Source organism: Bufo gargarizans, unplaced genomic scaffold, assembly GCF_014858855.1.
Source record: "Bufo gargarizans isolate SCDJY-AF-19 unplaced genomic scaffold, ASM1485885v1 original_scaffold_1954_pilon, whole genome shotgun sequence".
In the NCBI taxonomy this organism is placed as follows: Eukaryota; Metazoa; Chordata; class Amphibia; order Anura; family Bufonidae; genus Bufo; species Bufo gargarizans.
Window position 1 is genome coordinate 133,319 of NW_025334581.1, and position 17,267 is coordinate 150,585.

At 48.8% G+C, this 17,267-nt stretch overlaps 1 protein-coding gene across 2 annotated transcripts in view; it reads left to right on the forward strand.

The window, feature by feature from the left end:
* Window positions 1-200: 200 nt before the first annotated feature.
* The window catches only part of LOC122923808 (SREBF chaperone), a 40,360-nt gene continuing 23,293 nt past the window's right edge, over window positions 201-17,267 (forward strand). For both annotated transcript variants that reach the window (XM_044274653.1, XM_044274654.1), the window contains exons 1-2: window positions 201-321; window positions 11,607-11,818. In XM_044274653.1, the coding sequence (XP_044130588.1) occupies window positions 11,697-11,818 (122 nt within the window). In that variant the 5' untranslated portion in view covers window positions 201-321; window positions 11,607-11,696. The remainder of the gene's footprint in view (window positions 322-11,606; window positions 11,819-17,267) is intronic.

A 17,267-nucleotide genomic window follows, 5' to 3' on the forward strand; every position in this document is an offset into this window, starting at 1 on the left:
CTCTATAGGAGGAGTGCATTCAGCAGCAATGTGATATGAGGGTCAGTTCCACTTTTGGCCGCTAGATGCCGCTGTTTCGAGTTCCCCCCCAGGGGAGCAGCAGGTGTCATGAGGCGCTGCCATTCCCCCTCCGGCCATCAGGCGTCGCTGTGGTTCCGTAGTTGTGGCAGTGACAGCCGGACTGGGCGGGTGAGAGTGGAAGGGTCGGGGGTTGCAGGGCGGGCGCGGAGCTGTGTGTGCCGGATACGAGTGCTCGAGCCCCGCTCTCCGTACACGGGTCACCGGAGGGCCCACCGCAGGTTCCTTTTACCTCGCTCACAGGTAACACCGCCACCATTACCGCTGTTTATGTGACGTCATATCCCACGCGGCATGACGCAATACCCTATAATGTACAGGATGGAGACATCATACAACCTGGAGCTGTCAACTATGACCCATCCCCAGTGTTGTATGTAATGCATCACGTGAGGAGAGGTCTGGGGGTCTCCTCTATTATACATCATGTGAGGAGAGGTCTGGGGGTCTCCTCTGTTATACATCACACGAGGAGGGGTCTGGGGGTCTCCTCTGTTATACCTCATGTGAGGAGAGGTCTAGGGGGTGAGGAGAGGTCTGGGGGTCTCCTCTGTTATACATCACGTGAGGAGGGGTCTGGGGGTCTCCTCTGTTATGCATCACGTGAGGAGGGGTCTGGGGGTCTCCTCTGTTATGCATCATGTGAGGAGGGGTCTGGGGGTCTCCTCTGTTATACAGCATGTGAGGAGGGGTCTGGGGGTCTCCTCTGTTATACAGCATGTGAGGAGGGGTCTGGGGGTCTCCTCTGTTATACCTCATGTGAGGAGAGGTCTGGGGGTCTCCTCTATTATACATCATGTGAGGAGAGGTCTGGGGGTCTCCTCTGTTATACATCACGTGAGGAGGGGTCTGGGGGTCTCTTCTGTTATACATCCTGTGAGGAGGGGTCTGGGGGTCTCCTCTATTATACATCATGTGAGGAGGGGTCTGGGGGTCTCCTCTGTTATGCATCACGTGAGGAGGTGTCTGGGGGTCTCCTCTGTTATACATCATGTGAGGAGAGGTCTGGGGGTCTCCTCTGTTATACATCATGCGAGGAGGAGTCTGGGGGTCTCCTCTGTTATAGATCCTGTAAGGAGGGGTCTGGGGGTCTCTTCTGTTATACATCATGTGAGGAGGAGTCTGGGGGTCTCCTCTGTTATACATCCTGTGAGGAGGGGTCTGGGGGTCTCCTCTGTTATACCTCATGTGAGGAGAGGTCTGGGGGTCTCCTCTATTTTACATCATGTGAGGAGGGGTCTGGGGGTCTCCTCTGTTATACCTCATGTGAGGAGAGTTCTGGGGGTCTCCTCTATTATACATCACGTGAGGAGGGGTCTGGGGGTCTCCTCTGTTATGCATCACGTGAGGAGGGGTCTGGGGGTCTCCTCTGTTATGCATCACGTGAGGAGGTGTCTGGGGGTCTCCTCTGTTATACATCCTGTAAGGAGGTGTCTGGGGGTCTCCTCTATTATACATCCTGTAAGGAGGGGTCTGGGGGTCTCCTCTGTTATACATCATGTGAGGAGGGGTCTGGGGGTCTCCTCTGTTATACATCACGTGAGGAGGGGTCTGGGGGTCTCCTCTGTTATGCATCACGTGAGGAGGTGTCTGGGGGTCTCCTCTATTATGCATCCTGTAAGGAGGGGTCTGGGGGTCTCCTCTATTATACATCCTGTAAGGAGGGGTCTGGGGGTCTCCTCTGTTATACATCACGTGAGGAGGGGTCTGGGGGTCTCCTCTGTTATACATCACGTGAGGAGAGGTCTGGGGGTCTCCTCTGTTATACATCACGTGAGGAGAGGTCTGGGGGTCTCCTCTGTTATACATCACGTGAGGAGAGGTCTGGGGGTCTCCTCTGTTATACATCACGTGAGGAGAGGTCTGGGGGTCTCCTCTGTTATACATCACGTGAGGAGAGGTCTGGGGGTCTCCTCTGTTATACAGCATGTGAGGAGGGGTCTGGGGGTCTCCTCTGTTATACATCACGTGAGGAGGGGTCTGGGGGTCTCCTCTGTTATACAGCATGTGAGGAGGGGTCTGGGGGTCTCCTCTGTTATACAGCATGTGAGGAGGGGTCTGGGGGTCTCCTCTGTTATACATCACGTGAGGAGGGGTCTGGGGGTCTCCTCTGTTATACAGCACGTGAGGAGGGGTCTGGGGGTCTCCTCTGTTATACATCACGTGAGGAGGGGTCTGGGGGTCTCCTCTGTTATACATCACGTGAGGAGGGGTCTGGGGGTCTCCTCTGTTATACAGCATGTGAGGAGGGGTCTGGGGGTCTCCTCTGTTATACATCACGTGAGGAGGGGTCTGGGGGTCTCCTCTGTTATACATCACGTGAGGAGGGGTCTGGTGGTCTCCTCTGTTATACATCACATGAGGAGGGGTCTGGGGGTCTCCTCTGTTATACATCTTGTGAGGAGGAGTCTGGGGGTCTCCTCTGTTATAGATCCTGTAAGGAGGGGTCTGGGGGTCTCCTCTGTTATACATCACATGAGGAGAGGTCTGGGGGTCTCCTCTGTTATACATCATGTGAGGAGGAGTCTGGGGGTCTCCTCTGTTATACATCATGTGAGGAGGAGTCTGGGGGTCTCCTCTGTTATAGATCCTGTAAGGAGGGGTCTCCTCTGTTATACATCACGTGAGGAGGGGTCTGGGGGTTTCCTCTATTATACATCATGTGAGGAGGGGTCTGGGGGTCTCCTCTGTTATACATCATGTGAGGAGGGGTCTGGGGGTCTCCCATGATACATCTGGGTTTAACTCCTCCCTATTGGGTGGGGCTTATAGTCACATGAGTATTCGCCGGCCAACTGTAAGCTGTTCCAGGGCTGCATTGACCGTTCTGCTGGTTGTTTTTGGAAACAGTCAGCAGGCTTGTTTTTCTGGCAGTGTACGACCCCTTTAATCTGCGTCCTCGGGTCCTGGAGATGTATGTGGGATGGCACTGACCTTGGTAACCATCGCCCTTGGATCGGAGCGCAGCCTTGGGGGCCGCCGAGGACAGCGCAGAGCAGACGCCGCTCAGTCCCTTCTCCTCGTCTTTCCCCAATTATCATGGATGCTTATTACGCTCCAGGCCCCGCCCCTGCTTGTTATCAGCTGATTATTGTTAGGTTCCATTATTTTCCCGAAGTTTATAAGAAGCTGGAGGATGAGACAACAGTATGTCTTATATGCGAGATAAGCGGCTGCGCTGATAAGCGACGCACTGCTGGTATTTAAAGTGGCCAAAGCCTTATAAAAGCATCTTAGGGATGAGACAAATGATTGTACAGCCTGAGTCATGCACGTCTTTGGGATTCGCACATCCTGACCCGCCTAGTTCATGAATAGAATTCCAGGACTGCAGTGTAGACAGACACATAGACAGGGCGGTAGGAGAGTGGGGTATATATGCTGTTCAGGGTTAATGGGCAGCCTGTTGGCACGGTGTGCCCGTCCTCAGAGTCTTTGGCTTTTTTACTTCCCGCAGGTTTCGTCCTGAATGGAAGCTTTTGTTTCTGACGCTGATCGGATAAAGGGGAAGGGATTTTGGCCTAATCTTATTTCTTATGTGCCAGATATAATATTTTGGAGGGTGAGGGAGGATGCGGCCGCTCCCCCGGGGTCAGGACAGATGCTAGGGGGCGCCGCCTGCATCATGGGGAGACGCCATGAGAATGCAGCACTACTGAGGCATGAGGCAAGGAAGAACCTCGTGCTGCATCAGTGTCATGGATCCACTGCTGGCGCCACCTCCTGGTCTCAGAAGGAATGGGTTGCACGGATCAGGGAGACCAGATGAGATACGGCCTCTAGCCTGGAGCTCAGATGAGATACGGCCTCTAGCCTGGAGCTCAGATGAGATACGGCCTCTAGCCTGGAGCTCAGATGAGATACGGCCTCTAGCCTGGAGCTCAGATGAGATACGGCCTCTAGCCTGGAGCTCAGATGAGATACGGCCTCTAGCCTGGAGCTCAGATGAGATACGGCCTCTAGCCTGGAGCTCAGATGAGATACGGCCTCTAGCCTGGAGCTCAGATGAGATACGGCCTCTAGCCTGGAGCTCAGATGAGATACGGCCTCTAGCCTGGAGCTCAGATGAGATACGGCCTCTAGCCTGGAGACCAGATGAGATACGGCCTCTAGCCTGGAGACCAGATGAGATACGGCCTCTAGCCTGGAGACCAGATGAGATACGGCCTCTAGCCTGGAGACCAGATGAGATACGGCCTCTAGCCTGGAGACCAGATGAGATACGGCCTCTAGCCTGGAGACCAGATGAGATACGGCCTCTAGCCTGGAGACCAGATGAGATACGGCCTCTAGCCTGGAGACCAGATGAGATACGGCCTCTAGCCTGGAGACCAGATGAGATACGGCCTCTAGCCTGGAGACCTACAGGTTATGGTATTCTATGGTACGTTTGCCCAGAGATGTTACAGCTGGGCCTGTAGATCCTGCACTCGTGAGAGGAGCACATGTGGCGGCAGGATGCCCTGCACGTATCGCTGAGCTGTTAGTGTCCTCGTATCACTACTAGCGGGGTGACCGACTGTCGTTCGTGATGGCTCCCAGATACTCACACCAACAGCGGGGGCAGTCCGGAGTCTGCGCGCCATGTGTGCCCTCACGTAACCACTGCTCCCAACATCTAACAGCGAGGTCAGAAAGACGTATATGGTGGGCAATTCACAGAAACAACCACCCTTCTTCTCTCAGTGATGAGCGCCCTCAGAATCTATCACCTGGTAAAAACGTTTTCCAGTGCGTCATAGAGCCATGTCTAGCAGTCAATGATCTCCCACTAAGAGGTACACCACCCAAAAGTAGCCTCTGAGAGCCTTTTTATAGGGCAGTGGGGGAAGCACTGTTACTCCCTCTTGTGGCAGGACCCAGTATCTACTCGGGCCCCTCTTGTAATCATTACATGTCTCCTGAGACAGAACTGCCGGATGGGTTTTGCAGCATCTGGACTCGGTAGAAAGCTTCGGAGGAGAGGAGCAGTGCCCAGCCTGGACGCCGCTTATCTCTGAGGTGCCTCAGGACAAGGCCTGGTGTTCAGGGATGGAAGCACAGAGGGTTTGTTGTGCTGGGCGACCCCTCCTGCCCCAGCTTCATGTTTCCCATGGGAATGTAGTGGAGACAGGGCTCCTGTGTAGTGCTGCGCTCCCGCCGGGGGTGGGGGTGAGACGCAGGCTGCAGTATTGCCGCTGGATGAGACGGAATAGTCACCAGAGCCCTGGACACCCGTCTCTGCAACTCCGAGTCTGGGAGATTTTCCATAAAACTTTTCTCAGAATATTTCCTGGAACAACATGCATATTCATACCTGCTTCTACTGCGCCCCTTCAGGCCCTGTAATCTGCATAACACAATCCTGCCTGCATCCATGGAGGGCAGCGTGCATGGCCGAGGCCGTCCCCAGCTCATGTAAACAGCCCCTCCCCCAACTCAGGATGACATCATCCATGTATGTTAGGAGCTTCATGTCATGTATGTCCTGGGGTTGGGGGCTCAGGCCTCCTGACATTTTAATTAATGAAAATTATGTAAGTTCCCCCCCAAAAAAGTAATTTCTAATGTAATGGCTGACTGCCATCGTCCCCTCCCCGTCAGTGCACTTTACTAATGTTTACATACTATCACTTACTGATACATATTGTTACATAGTGTCAGGTGGTTTTCTATATGGTTACATAGTGTCAGGTGGTTTATATATGGTTACATAGTGTCAGGTGGTTTATATATTGTTAGATAGTGTCAGGTGGTTTTCTATATGGTTACATAGTGTCAGGTGGTTTTCTATATGGTTGCATAGTGTCAGGTGGTTTTATATATGGTTACATAGTGAAAGGTGGTTTTATATATGGTTACATAGTGTCAGGTGGTTTATATATTGTTACATAGTATCAGGTGGTTTTCTATATGGTTACATAGTGTCAGGTGGTTTTCTATATGGTTACATAGTGTCAGGTGGTTTTATATATGGTTACATAGTGAAAGGTGGTTTTATATATGGTTACATAGTGTCAGGTGGTTTATATATTGTTACATAGTATCAGGTGGTTTTCTATATGGTTACATAGTGTCAGGTGGTTTATATATTGTTACATAGTGTCAGGTGGTTTTCTATATGGTTACATAGTGTCAGGTGGTTTTCTATATGGTTACATAGTGTCAGGTGGTTTTCTATATGGTTACATAGTGTCAGGTGGTTTATATATGGTTACATAGTGTCAGGTGGTTTATATATGGTTACATAGTGTCAGGTGGTTTATATATGGTTACATAGTGTCAGGTGGTTTTATATATGGTTACATAGTGTCAGGTGGTTTTATATATGGTTACATAGTGTCAGGTGGTTTTATATATGGTTACATAGTGTCAGGTGGTTTTATATATGGTTACATAGTGTCAGGTGGTTTTATATATGGTTACATAGTGTCAGGTGGTTTTCTATATGGTTACATAGTGTCAGGTGGTTTTCTATATGGTTACATAGTGTCAGGTGGTTTTCTATATGGTTACATAGTGTCAGGTGGTTTTCTATATGGTTACATAGTGTCAGGTGGTTTTCTATATGGTTACATAGTGTCAGGTGGTTTTATATATGGTTACATAGTGTCAGGTGGTTTTCTGTATTGTTTGTTTCATAGTGTCGCAGTATCACAGATTTCTGGTGCAGATTTTTGCCCAAAATACACACAATTTGTGGCTTTTTGGGCCACTTTTCGGGTGCAGGGATAGTGCTGTATGTGGGCCCTTCTCACATTGTGGAGTCTTTTGCAGTAGTGTTAGAGTATTTCAGACGCTCGCAGTGTGAGCTCCTCCGTGCCGTGTAGTGCTGCCGGATGAGGGTTATGTCCGCCCCCTTTACTAGGCCACATGACTGTCCAGTCAGCTGACTGCCGGTGTATTTGTGTCACGGGAGGACGTGTGCGCCCTGCGTGTGGTGATCAGACGACCTTACTTCAAGTTGCACGCTTCAGTCTCATGTTCTGCACACAGGAGGGTAAGCAGCAGTAAGTGCCTGCCGTATACCGTAGACTGACGCTGTATCGCACGCTGGCCGTCATCACATTTATCTTTCTGCCATGGCGCCCTGACCCCACATTGTATCACAGTATGGCTGCTGTATGTAACATGTATATGGCAGAGCTCGTCCCTGTCACTGCTCCTCGCCCTGCATGGAGGTTTTTGCTGCCGAGAGCCATTTGGGTATTTGTAACTTCGTTCAGGGGCCATAGAAAATCAGACCCCCCATCAGATCCTTCCTAGCCTCAGATCAGACCCCCCCAGCCTCAGATCAGACCCTAAACAACCCCCCCCAGCCTCAGATCAGACCCTTATCAGACCCCCAGCCTCAGATCAGACCCTTATCAGACCCCCAGCCTCAGATCAGACCCTTATCAGACCCCCAGCCTCAGATCAGACCCTTATCAGACCCCCAGCCTCAGATCAGACCCTTATCAGACCCTTATCAGACCCCCAGCCTCAGATCAGACCCTTATCAGACCCCCAGCCTCAGATCATACCCCCAGCCTCAGATCAGACCGTTATCATACCCCCAGCCTCAGATCAGACCGTTATCATACCCCCAGCCTCAGATCAGACCCTTATCAGACCCCCAGCCGCAGATCAGACCCTTATCAGACCCCCAGCCTCAGATCAGACCCCCAGCCTCAGATCAGACCCTTATCAGACCTTTATCAGACCCTTGGCCTCAGATCAGACCCTTATCAGACCCTTGGCCTCAGATCAGACCTCAGATCAGACCTCAGATCAGACCTCAGATCAGACCTCAGATCAGACCTCAGATCAGCCCCAATCAGACCTCAGATCAGCCATTTAAAATAGGGCTACTTTCACACTGGCGTTTTGGCTTTCAGTTTGTGAGATCCGTTCAGGGCTCAGCGGTCCAAAACGGATCAGTTTTGCCCTAATGCATTCTGAATGGAAAAGGGTCCGCTCAGAATGCATCAGTTCAGTCTCCATCCAGCTCTGGAGGCTGCCTGCAGCGTTTTGGTGTCCACTTGACGAAACTGAGCCAGACCGATCCACACAATGTAAGTCAATGGGGACGGATCCGTTTTTACTGACGCAATCTGGCACAATAGAAAACAGATCCGTCTCCCATTGACTTTCAGTGGAGTTCATGACGGATCCGTCTTGGCTATGTTACAGATGATACAAACAGATCCGTTCATGACGGATGCATGCGGTTGTATTATTGTAACGGATCCGTTTTTGCAGATCCATGACGGATCCGTCTAAAACGCGAGTGTGAAAGTAGCCTAAATAAAAATAAATAAATATTACCTCTCCAGCTCCGGACAGCGCTGCCACTTGGAAGATTCACTTACCCTCCCTGGTCGTCTTCCTGCCACAGCGCAGTCAGGTCATAGTGCGCATTTACGTGCTCTACGTCCTGACACTGTACATGTCAGGACACAGAGCGGGGCCGGAAGAAAATCGGGGAAGGTGAGTACAGCCAGTGCAGTGCTGTTCTCACCTTCCTGTGCCTCCAAATGGAAGCAGTCACTAGCATTTTCACAATATGTTCTATCAGGGGGCCGGGGAGGGAAGAAAACCTGCAGGAAGTTATTACAGAGACAGCAGCGAGGATCATGAAGTGAATGTTTGACCCAAGGCTGGATGAATGAGTTGTGGTTTTTCTCATGGACGCAGTGAACACCGCACAGTATCTCTACTTCTGCTTCTTGCAAAATTCATACAAACCAGAACTGTCCACCACTGTACTGATCCTGAGTTATATCCTGTATTATACTCCAGAGCTGCACTCACTATTCTGCTGGTGGAGTCACTGTGTACATACATTACTTATCCTGTACTGATCCTGAGTTATATGCTGTTTTATACTCCAGAGCTGCACTCACTATTCTGCTGGTGCAGTCACTGTGTGCATACCTTACTTATCCTGTACTGATCCTGAGTTACATCCTGTATTATACTCCAGAGCTGCACTCACTATTCTGCTGGTGCAGTCACTGTGTACATACATTACTTATCCTGTACTGATCCTGAGTTACATGCTGTATTATACTCCAGAGCTGCACTCACTATTCTGCTGGTGCAGTCACTGTGTACATACATTACAATACTTATCCTGAGTTACATCCTGTATTATACTCCGGAGCTGCACTCAATATTCTGCTGGTGCAGTCACTGTGTACATACATTACTTATCCTGTACTGATCCTGAGTTACATCCTGTATAATACTCCAGAGCTGCACTCACTATTCTGCTGGTGCAGTCACTGTGTGCATACATTACTTATCCTGTACTGATCCTGAGTTACATCCTGTATTATACTCCAGAGCTGCACTCACTATTCTGCTGGAGCAGTCACTGTGTACATACATTACTTATCCTGTACTGATCCTGAGTTACATCCTGTATTATACTCCAGAGCTGCACTCACTATTCTGCTGGTGCAGTCACTGTGTACATACATTACATTACTTATCCTGTACTGATCCTGAGTTGCATCCTGTATTATACTCCAGAGCTGCACTCACTATTCTGCTGGTGCAGTCACTGTGTACATGCATTACTTATCCTGTACTGATCCTGCGTTACATCCTGTATTATACTCCAGAGCTGCACTCACTATTCTGCTGGTGCAGTCACTGTGTACATACATTACTTATCCTGTACTGATCCTGAGTTAGGCTACTTTCACACTTGCGTTTGGGGTTCCGCTTGTGAGATCCGTTCATCCCCAATGCATTCTGAATGGATAAGGATCTATTCAGAATGCATCAGTTTGGCTTCGTTCCGCCTCCATTCCGCTCTGGAGGCGGACACCAAAACGCTGCTTGCAGCGTTTTGGTGTCCGCCTGGCTGTGTGGAGCCAAACGGATCCGTCCTGACTTACAATGCAAGTCAATGGGGACGGTTCTGTTTGATGTTGACACAATATGGTGCAATTGCAAACGGATCCGTTCCCCATTGACTTTTAATGTAAGGTCAGGAGTCCCTATTAATATACTATCGGATCAGAGTTTTCTGTAATCCGATGGTATATTTTAACTTGAAGCGTCCCCATCACCATGGGAACGCCTCTATGTTAGAATATACCATCGGATTTGAGTTAGATCGTGAAAACTCAGATCCGACAGTATATTCTAACACAGAGGCGTTCCCATGGTGATGGGGATGCTTCAAGTTAGAATATACTAAGAACTGTGTACATGACTGCCCCCTGCTGCCTGGCAGCACCCGATCTCTTACAGGGGGCTGTGATCCGCACAATTAACCCCTCAGGGCTCCCCCCTCCCTCCCCAGTATTGTGCTGACCCCTGATTGTGGCCAGTGCAACCCCCCCCCTCCCCAGTATTAAAAGCATTGGTGGCCAGTGCGGCCCTCCCTCCCCAGTATTAAAAGCATTGGTGGCAGTGGCCACAGGCTAAGTGGCAGCGGAGCGGCATTTCCGATCTGAGTCACAGTGTAATCGCTGGGGCTCCGATCTGTTACCATTGCAGCCAGGACGCTACTGCAGTCCTGGCTGCCATGGTTACTTAGCTTATACTTACCTGCGCTGTCTGTGGCCGGCCGGCGCTCCTCCTACTGGTAAGTCACAGGTCTGTGTGGCAGGCACCTGATGGGTTAATTGTGCGGATCACAATTAACCCATCATTAGTATCGTGAAAACTCAGATCTGAAAAAGCTGTTATGCAGACGGATCGGCACTGAACAGATACCATCGTTTGCATTTATAGGTGCGGATCCGTCTGTGCAGATACCAGACGGATCCGCACCTAGCGCAAGTGTGAAAGTAGCCTTACATCCTGTATTATACTCCAGAGCTAGGGGTGGATATGGGATAACTATCAGATCGGTGGCGGTGGAGGACACGGAGGCCTCTGACAGACCCCTGGACAGACAGGAACCTGTAGGTTGTTATTCTGCACTACCCATCCCCTGCGTCTCCTTTGCTTTCAGCTCCGCAGCATTACCAGATTTTGTATCAGTGAGGCACGGCCTACAGATGACCTATCTTATCACTATTATTATGGGGACTTGGGTTCTGTGGTCATTTTTGCTGTTTTCAAAAACTTCCTTATGTGTCTTGGAAAAAAAAAAAACATACATGGAAACCATCAGCAAGTAGGCTTTTTCCTGTTGACTGGCAGTATTATTTTTACATATCTCTGTGTAGTAATTTGATTCTATATTGGTGTTCTCCTGCTTTGGGTACTTTTGGTGCTAAGGACTGTTTGTTAGGCCTCGTGCACACTACCGTGTCCGTTGTGCGGTCCGCATTTCTCCTTTTTGATCTCGAACCTCGCGGGAACCTTTATTAGAATACATAGACCTGCCGCTCAATAAGCCATCAGCAGCGGCCCTACTTGTTGACAGTTTCCAGGTTATAACACAATTGTTCGTTCTTTACTGGGTTAAAATAAAGTAGAAAATAACTTTAAAGGGCAGGACCGTTAATGTGAGCGCTGACCTCCGCGGCATGCTGGGAGTTATAGTGCTGCAGCCTTCTCTTATGTGTCAGACTGGTCCTGAATGTGTCTCCTGTCTCACGCAGGTCGCTCATGTCTCCCGGCAGAAGACCGACGGCTGTGGAGTAGCGTTGCAGGCGCTTTTCGTGATGGGGCGCAGGTGACAGCATCTGAGGATGCCCTTCACTGATAAGCTGCGCGAGAAGATATCACAGGCCTTTTACCGCCACGGTCTGCTGTGCGCGTCCTACCCGATCCCAATCGTCATCTTCACTGCACTCTGCATCATAGCCTGCTGGTAAGTCCTGATACTAACAACCCCCCCTAATCTGGGGGGACACATCTAATTTTTTCTCTTGAAGTATAAGAAATTTGACAACTTTCCCTTTGAGAAAAGAACATTGGTAGGTGAGGTTGTCACTGTTTGGGGATAGAGATTTACAAAAGGTGCAGTCCTCGGGGTGTATACAAGGACATTGTGTCCCTACGACAACACTTCCTGTCATGCAATTTGCCAGGTTTCTGAGGGGTATTTCCATCTTGGGCATTTACGGCCTCTCCACATCCTGCAGATTGTATTGTGTGTGTTGTCAGCCTCAAGATGTCGCGAACGGCCTCCACTACATTGTATTACACACGGCAGCGGGAAATGGTAAACATCACGTGCGAAGATGGCAGTGCCAAGGATGTCACCCATGTCCTGGCCCTGGACGTTGGTACCCGCCAGAGTCACTGTGCCCACGCCATGGCTCTTGTGTCGTCTTCTCTGTGCAACCCTGTGATATACTTTGTATTTCAGGTCCTCATCTCTGACGATATCTCTGCTTGCTGTTTGCAAATGGAATCATTCACCTCTAAAATGAGAGAGCTTTGATGAAATGCAGCGAGGTGTACGTCCGATGGGCGTCCCTGGATGTGTCCAATGCATGTTCTAGTTCACCGACAGCAAGCAGAGATCTTGAAAGTGCAGTTCATTATACGTTCGTTTAAGCGAGCATGTGACTCCTTCAAAACGTAGACTTCCCGCCTTTCCACTGAACTGGACTCGGACACGGTAGGATCTGACTACACAGGGATTGTTTGTTGCCGGTTACTATAGCAACCTATAGGCCTGTGTAGTGGCTGGAGATACAAAACGAGATGTCGGACGTCAGGGAATGGCGCCAGAGGAGTCGCGGTGAAGAGGTGGAAAGTTTCTGCCCCCACTGTGGGATGGAATATTTACCCAGCTGCATCCATATTAGGTGTGGTGAAGATGATGAGGGTTATAGACTTTCAGTGTGTGTGCGGGCCTGTCACTCCTGTGCTCGGTGGGTTTTCTACTTTAACCCCTTCTATCCCGGAGGTGTTTTTGACTTTGCGTTTTCATTTTGCGCTCTCCACCTTCCCAGAGTCATAGCTTTTTTTTATTTTTTGGTTCGCATTACCGTATGAGGAGTTAACATTGCTGGGCAAGTTTAATATTACATAAACAATTCCAAAGGTGGTGGAATTGGGGGAAAAAACGTGATTTTGCAAAAGTTTTATGTATTTTTTTTTTTTCTACAGCGTTCATTATGTGGTAAAACTGACTTGTAATCTTCGTTCTCCAGGCCAGTACGAATCCGGCGATACAACATACGTATAGATTTCCTTGCGTTTTGATACTGAAAAAAAGAAAAACTTGAAAAAAATCTTTTTTTTCTTTGCTGTCATTTTCTGACCCCCTATAACTTTTTTGTGTGAGGGCTCATTTTTTGCGGGGCGATCCATACTTCTCATTGATACCATTCTGGAGTGCGTACAACTTTTTGATCACTTTCTATTTTATTTTTATTTTTTTGTAGGAGGAGAAGCGACCAAAAAATGGCAAATTTTGACCCTTTTTTTTTTTTGTTTCGCCTTTTTCCGTATGGGGTTAACACTTTTATATTTTGATAGCACGCGGCGATACCCATGATGTGGTGGTGTTTTTTTTTTTGTTTTTGTTTTTTACTTTTTCATTCTCATTTTTGGGAAAGGGAGTGACTAGAATTTTTATACATATTTTTATTTTATTTATAAAAACTTTATATTTTTTTTTTATAGTTCCCATCATTACATTGCTTTCGTCATAGACCCCAATGCATCAATAGTGGAGTCAGTTATGATTTTATTACTTTCCTAGGGAGCCTATTACAGACAAGGGCTCCATAGGAAATACTGCCGCACACAAGCATCAGCTCCTCCGATCTCCGCGCGGGGGAGCCGGAGCATTACCGCAAGTGCGCGCTTCAGGTATTTAGCGTTCCCGGATGAAGGGTCAAGTTTGAAAATGAAATCTGAAAGGTCAAATGTCCGTAATCTGCATTACCGCAGGCACCCGGTTGCTATGGCTATGAGCGGGCGCCATCTTTGAAGACCCGACATGTAACGTAATAGTATGTCGCATATAGTCGGTGAAAGGGTTATCCCCTAAGGAACATGTGCACAGGGACAGTATGGCGCATGCTCAGGAGCTGAGTCCGCCCCATACGCGGTGGACACTGACTGTGCTTTACATCTGACAATCCACCCGCAGCAGCTGACTGACCCCCCTGAGATGTGACACGCCACAGAAATAGAGTCCCGCAACAGAAAAATAAAGTGATGGTTCTTGGAAGGCGGGTAGGAAAGAACGAAAACTGCTTGTGTCGTTAAGGGGTTAATATATACGGCCTATATGTTCACCGCTCCCTATTCCTGACTGGTGAGTCACTGGTGTCCGGTCGTCGTCACCAGCTTGTACAAATAATGACGCCGTGTACATATAACGTACTGACGTGAAAACGCTGCCCCTGCTCAGGCCCCATGTATCACATACGTGTCACCGGCCACAACCTGAAAGGCTGCGGCACGTCTCCTAGACTGTGTGTTTTTAATTCCTCACTGTTTTCATGGCCTCTGCTTGCCATCAGTGAATGGAAACCTTTTTTTCGCCTAGAGCTGCACACACAGCTGATGGGCTGTTACAGTGTGCTGGTGCAGGTAATCCTCTGAGCAGCAGAAATCTGTCTCTGTCATTGGCTGATGGCTTTCAGTCACATGCATAAATTGTAACAAACCCTCAGCTGTGTGAGCAGGACGTGGACTGATTGGATTTCTAATTTGTAAATCTTAGCAATGAATGTTTCCAGTTTCTGGCAGCAATCAGAGTTCTTGACTGATGAGGAACTGAATATGGCTGAACAATGATGAATTGTATGCTTTAGTTACATCCAGAGCTGCAGCAAAAATTCTACTACAGCGCCGTGGGCCGAGTTACACATAAGATGCTGTTAGACCATATGCAGAAAATAAAACATTGCTCGAGGAAGGTAATCCGGGTCAGATACCGCGCGTTGTCCTCGCACCCCGTCGCTGTCCTCGCACCCCGTCGCTTTCTGTTCTCACGCTCCTTGTGTCATCAGATCCCCATAATAAGAACAGAAGGTGATAAGAAAAAAATAAAATCTAACATTGACATAAGTCTTCGGCCCCTCTGCCCGGGACGCGAGTCTTCGGCCCCTCTGCCCGGGACGCGAGTCTTCGGCCCCTCTGCCCGGGACGCGAGTCTTCGGCCCCTCTGCCCGGGACGCGAGTCTTCGGCCCCTCTGCCCGGGACGCGAGTCTTCGGCCCCTCTGCCCGGGACACGAGTCTTCGGCCCCGACACAATAATTAATAATCCCGTCACTCACAGGTGATGTCTCCTCTGACTGGAGTCGGTCTCTTTCCTTTTCTCCTCAGTCCCGCACAGATGACGTCTCCTGACCATAACTTGTTTTTGCATAGTTGAGCACCCCTATTTAGTATTAACCCCTTAATGACCAAGCCAGGTTTTGGAAATCTGACATGTCACTTTAGCAGAGAATAACTTTGTAAGTGACTGGTTGATTTTAGAATTACTTTTATGTGTAAAACCTTTACAGAGTATATAAAAGGACAGTGTCCAGAACAGTAATGGAGCACTGATTCCCAAAATGATGTCAGGATTTCAATAAAAAATCTTGATTAAGCCCTTAGGGAACTTTCACACTTGCGTTTTTGTTTTCCGATATTGAGTTCCGTCCTAGGGGCTCAAATCCGGAAAAGAACTGATCAGTTTTATCCCCATGCATTCTGAATGGAGTGTAATCCGTTCAGGATGCATCAGTTCAGTCCCTCTTACGTTTTTTGGCCGGAGAAAATACCGCCGCATGCTGCAGTTCTATCTCCGGCCAAACATACTGAACACTTGCCTGATCCGGCATTAATTTACATTGAAGTGTATTAGTGCTGGATCTGGCATTAAGTGTTCCGGCAAAACGGATCCGGTTTTCCAGTCTGCGCATGCGCAGACCTTTAAAAATGCAAAGAAAATTAATAACAAATCAGTTTTTCCGGATGACACTGGAGAGACGGATCCATCTGACAAATGCCATCAGTAATTGCAGAGGCCTGGTTGTGATGGGCAACTGGGGCAATAAATTTGCTACACACCCGGCATCGTTCCTGAGGATGTGTCTTGCTGGCGCTGGCAGGGACGGGGTGAGGGAAGTGGCGTTCTGAAAGCCCAGATTCAAAGGCTTGCCCAGGTGTGGGGGACTCGAACAGGAGACTCTCAACCTCCTTCTCCTGGAACTCGAGGAAGCTGAGGGTTCCTTAGGCCTTTTTAAATAAAACAAAACTTGTATAGGTAGCAATCTGAGGATTTATAAAGGGGTATGCTGGTATAAAAATTATCGGTGTACACGTGGTACCCTTTGTGCAGGAACGGCGCCAATAGATCCCACAGAATTTTTTCTGATGTCCCAATATTTTGTGGTCCGCCTAGGGGGTTAAGTTGGGAGTCTCTGCCCTCATATACAGACAAGACCGCAGGTGTAGCCGGTTATGCTCTCACACAACTTATATCATTTTACCCCATATCTGGCACGCTTGGAGGGGGAATAAACTGACGGAAGGAAAGGCGGCCTGTAAAACTAAAAAGGGATTCATCAACGGACAGATTTTTTTCAGGGGTATATCATTTTAAGAATAAATCCCTAAGGAGGGAAATAAGGGGTCTCAATTTATTTAGGTGGTCGTAGGCTGGGTCAGTTCTGGGGGGGACTTGGGAATTGTCCGAAAAATGCATAAACCGCATTAGGGCTTCATAGCGGTTTCAAGACATAACTTCTGCAAACACAGGGGTTGAGTGGACACCACTCGCAGCCCAATACAATCGGACAGATGGCTTTTTTCACAATGCCCATGTCCAGGGTAAGCCCCAAAATGTTTTATTTCAGGGACACTTGTGAGGGTCCACCGTCTCCTATAAATAGACGTGGGCTTTTCTACAGCAAGCTGTGCGGCATACAGATGAGTCTGCTGCACAATAATTCCAGGACTTTATCGGCCACAAATAAATGAAAAAATCATAAGGGGGTAAAATTGGTGACGTCCACATTAATTTGGGGAGTAATACAGATTGGGGTACTTGGGGGGGATGATGAAGCAGGAACCCACCTAGTAGAAGGGACTGGACCGCTGGGTGGAGAATGAGATGATGTGGTGACTTCTACCACCATAGGGCTATGGGGTCTGGGGATGGAAGCGGAGCTAGAGTCCCCGCTATCGGAAAATATTTCCGCCTCTGAAGCGGTGTCGGACTCAGTTTTCAGAGCATATAGAAATTCATATGCCTGCTCTGCACTGAATAATCTTTGAGCCATTTTATTTACTAAAAAGCTCAGAAAGATTTAAAAAAATATATTATATATATCCCACCCTAAAAATTAAAAGTAAGTGT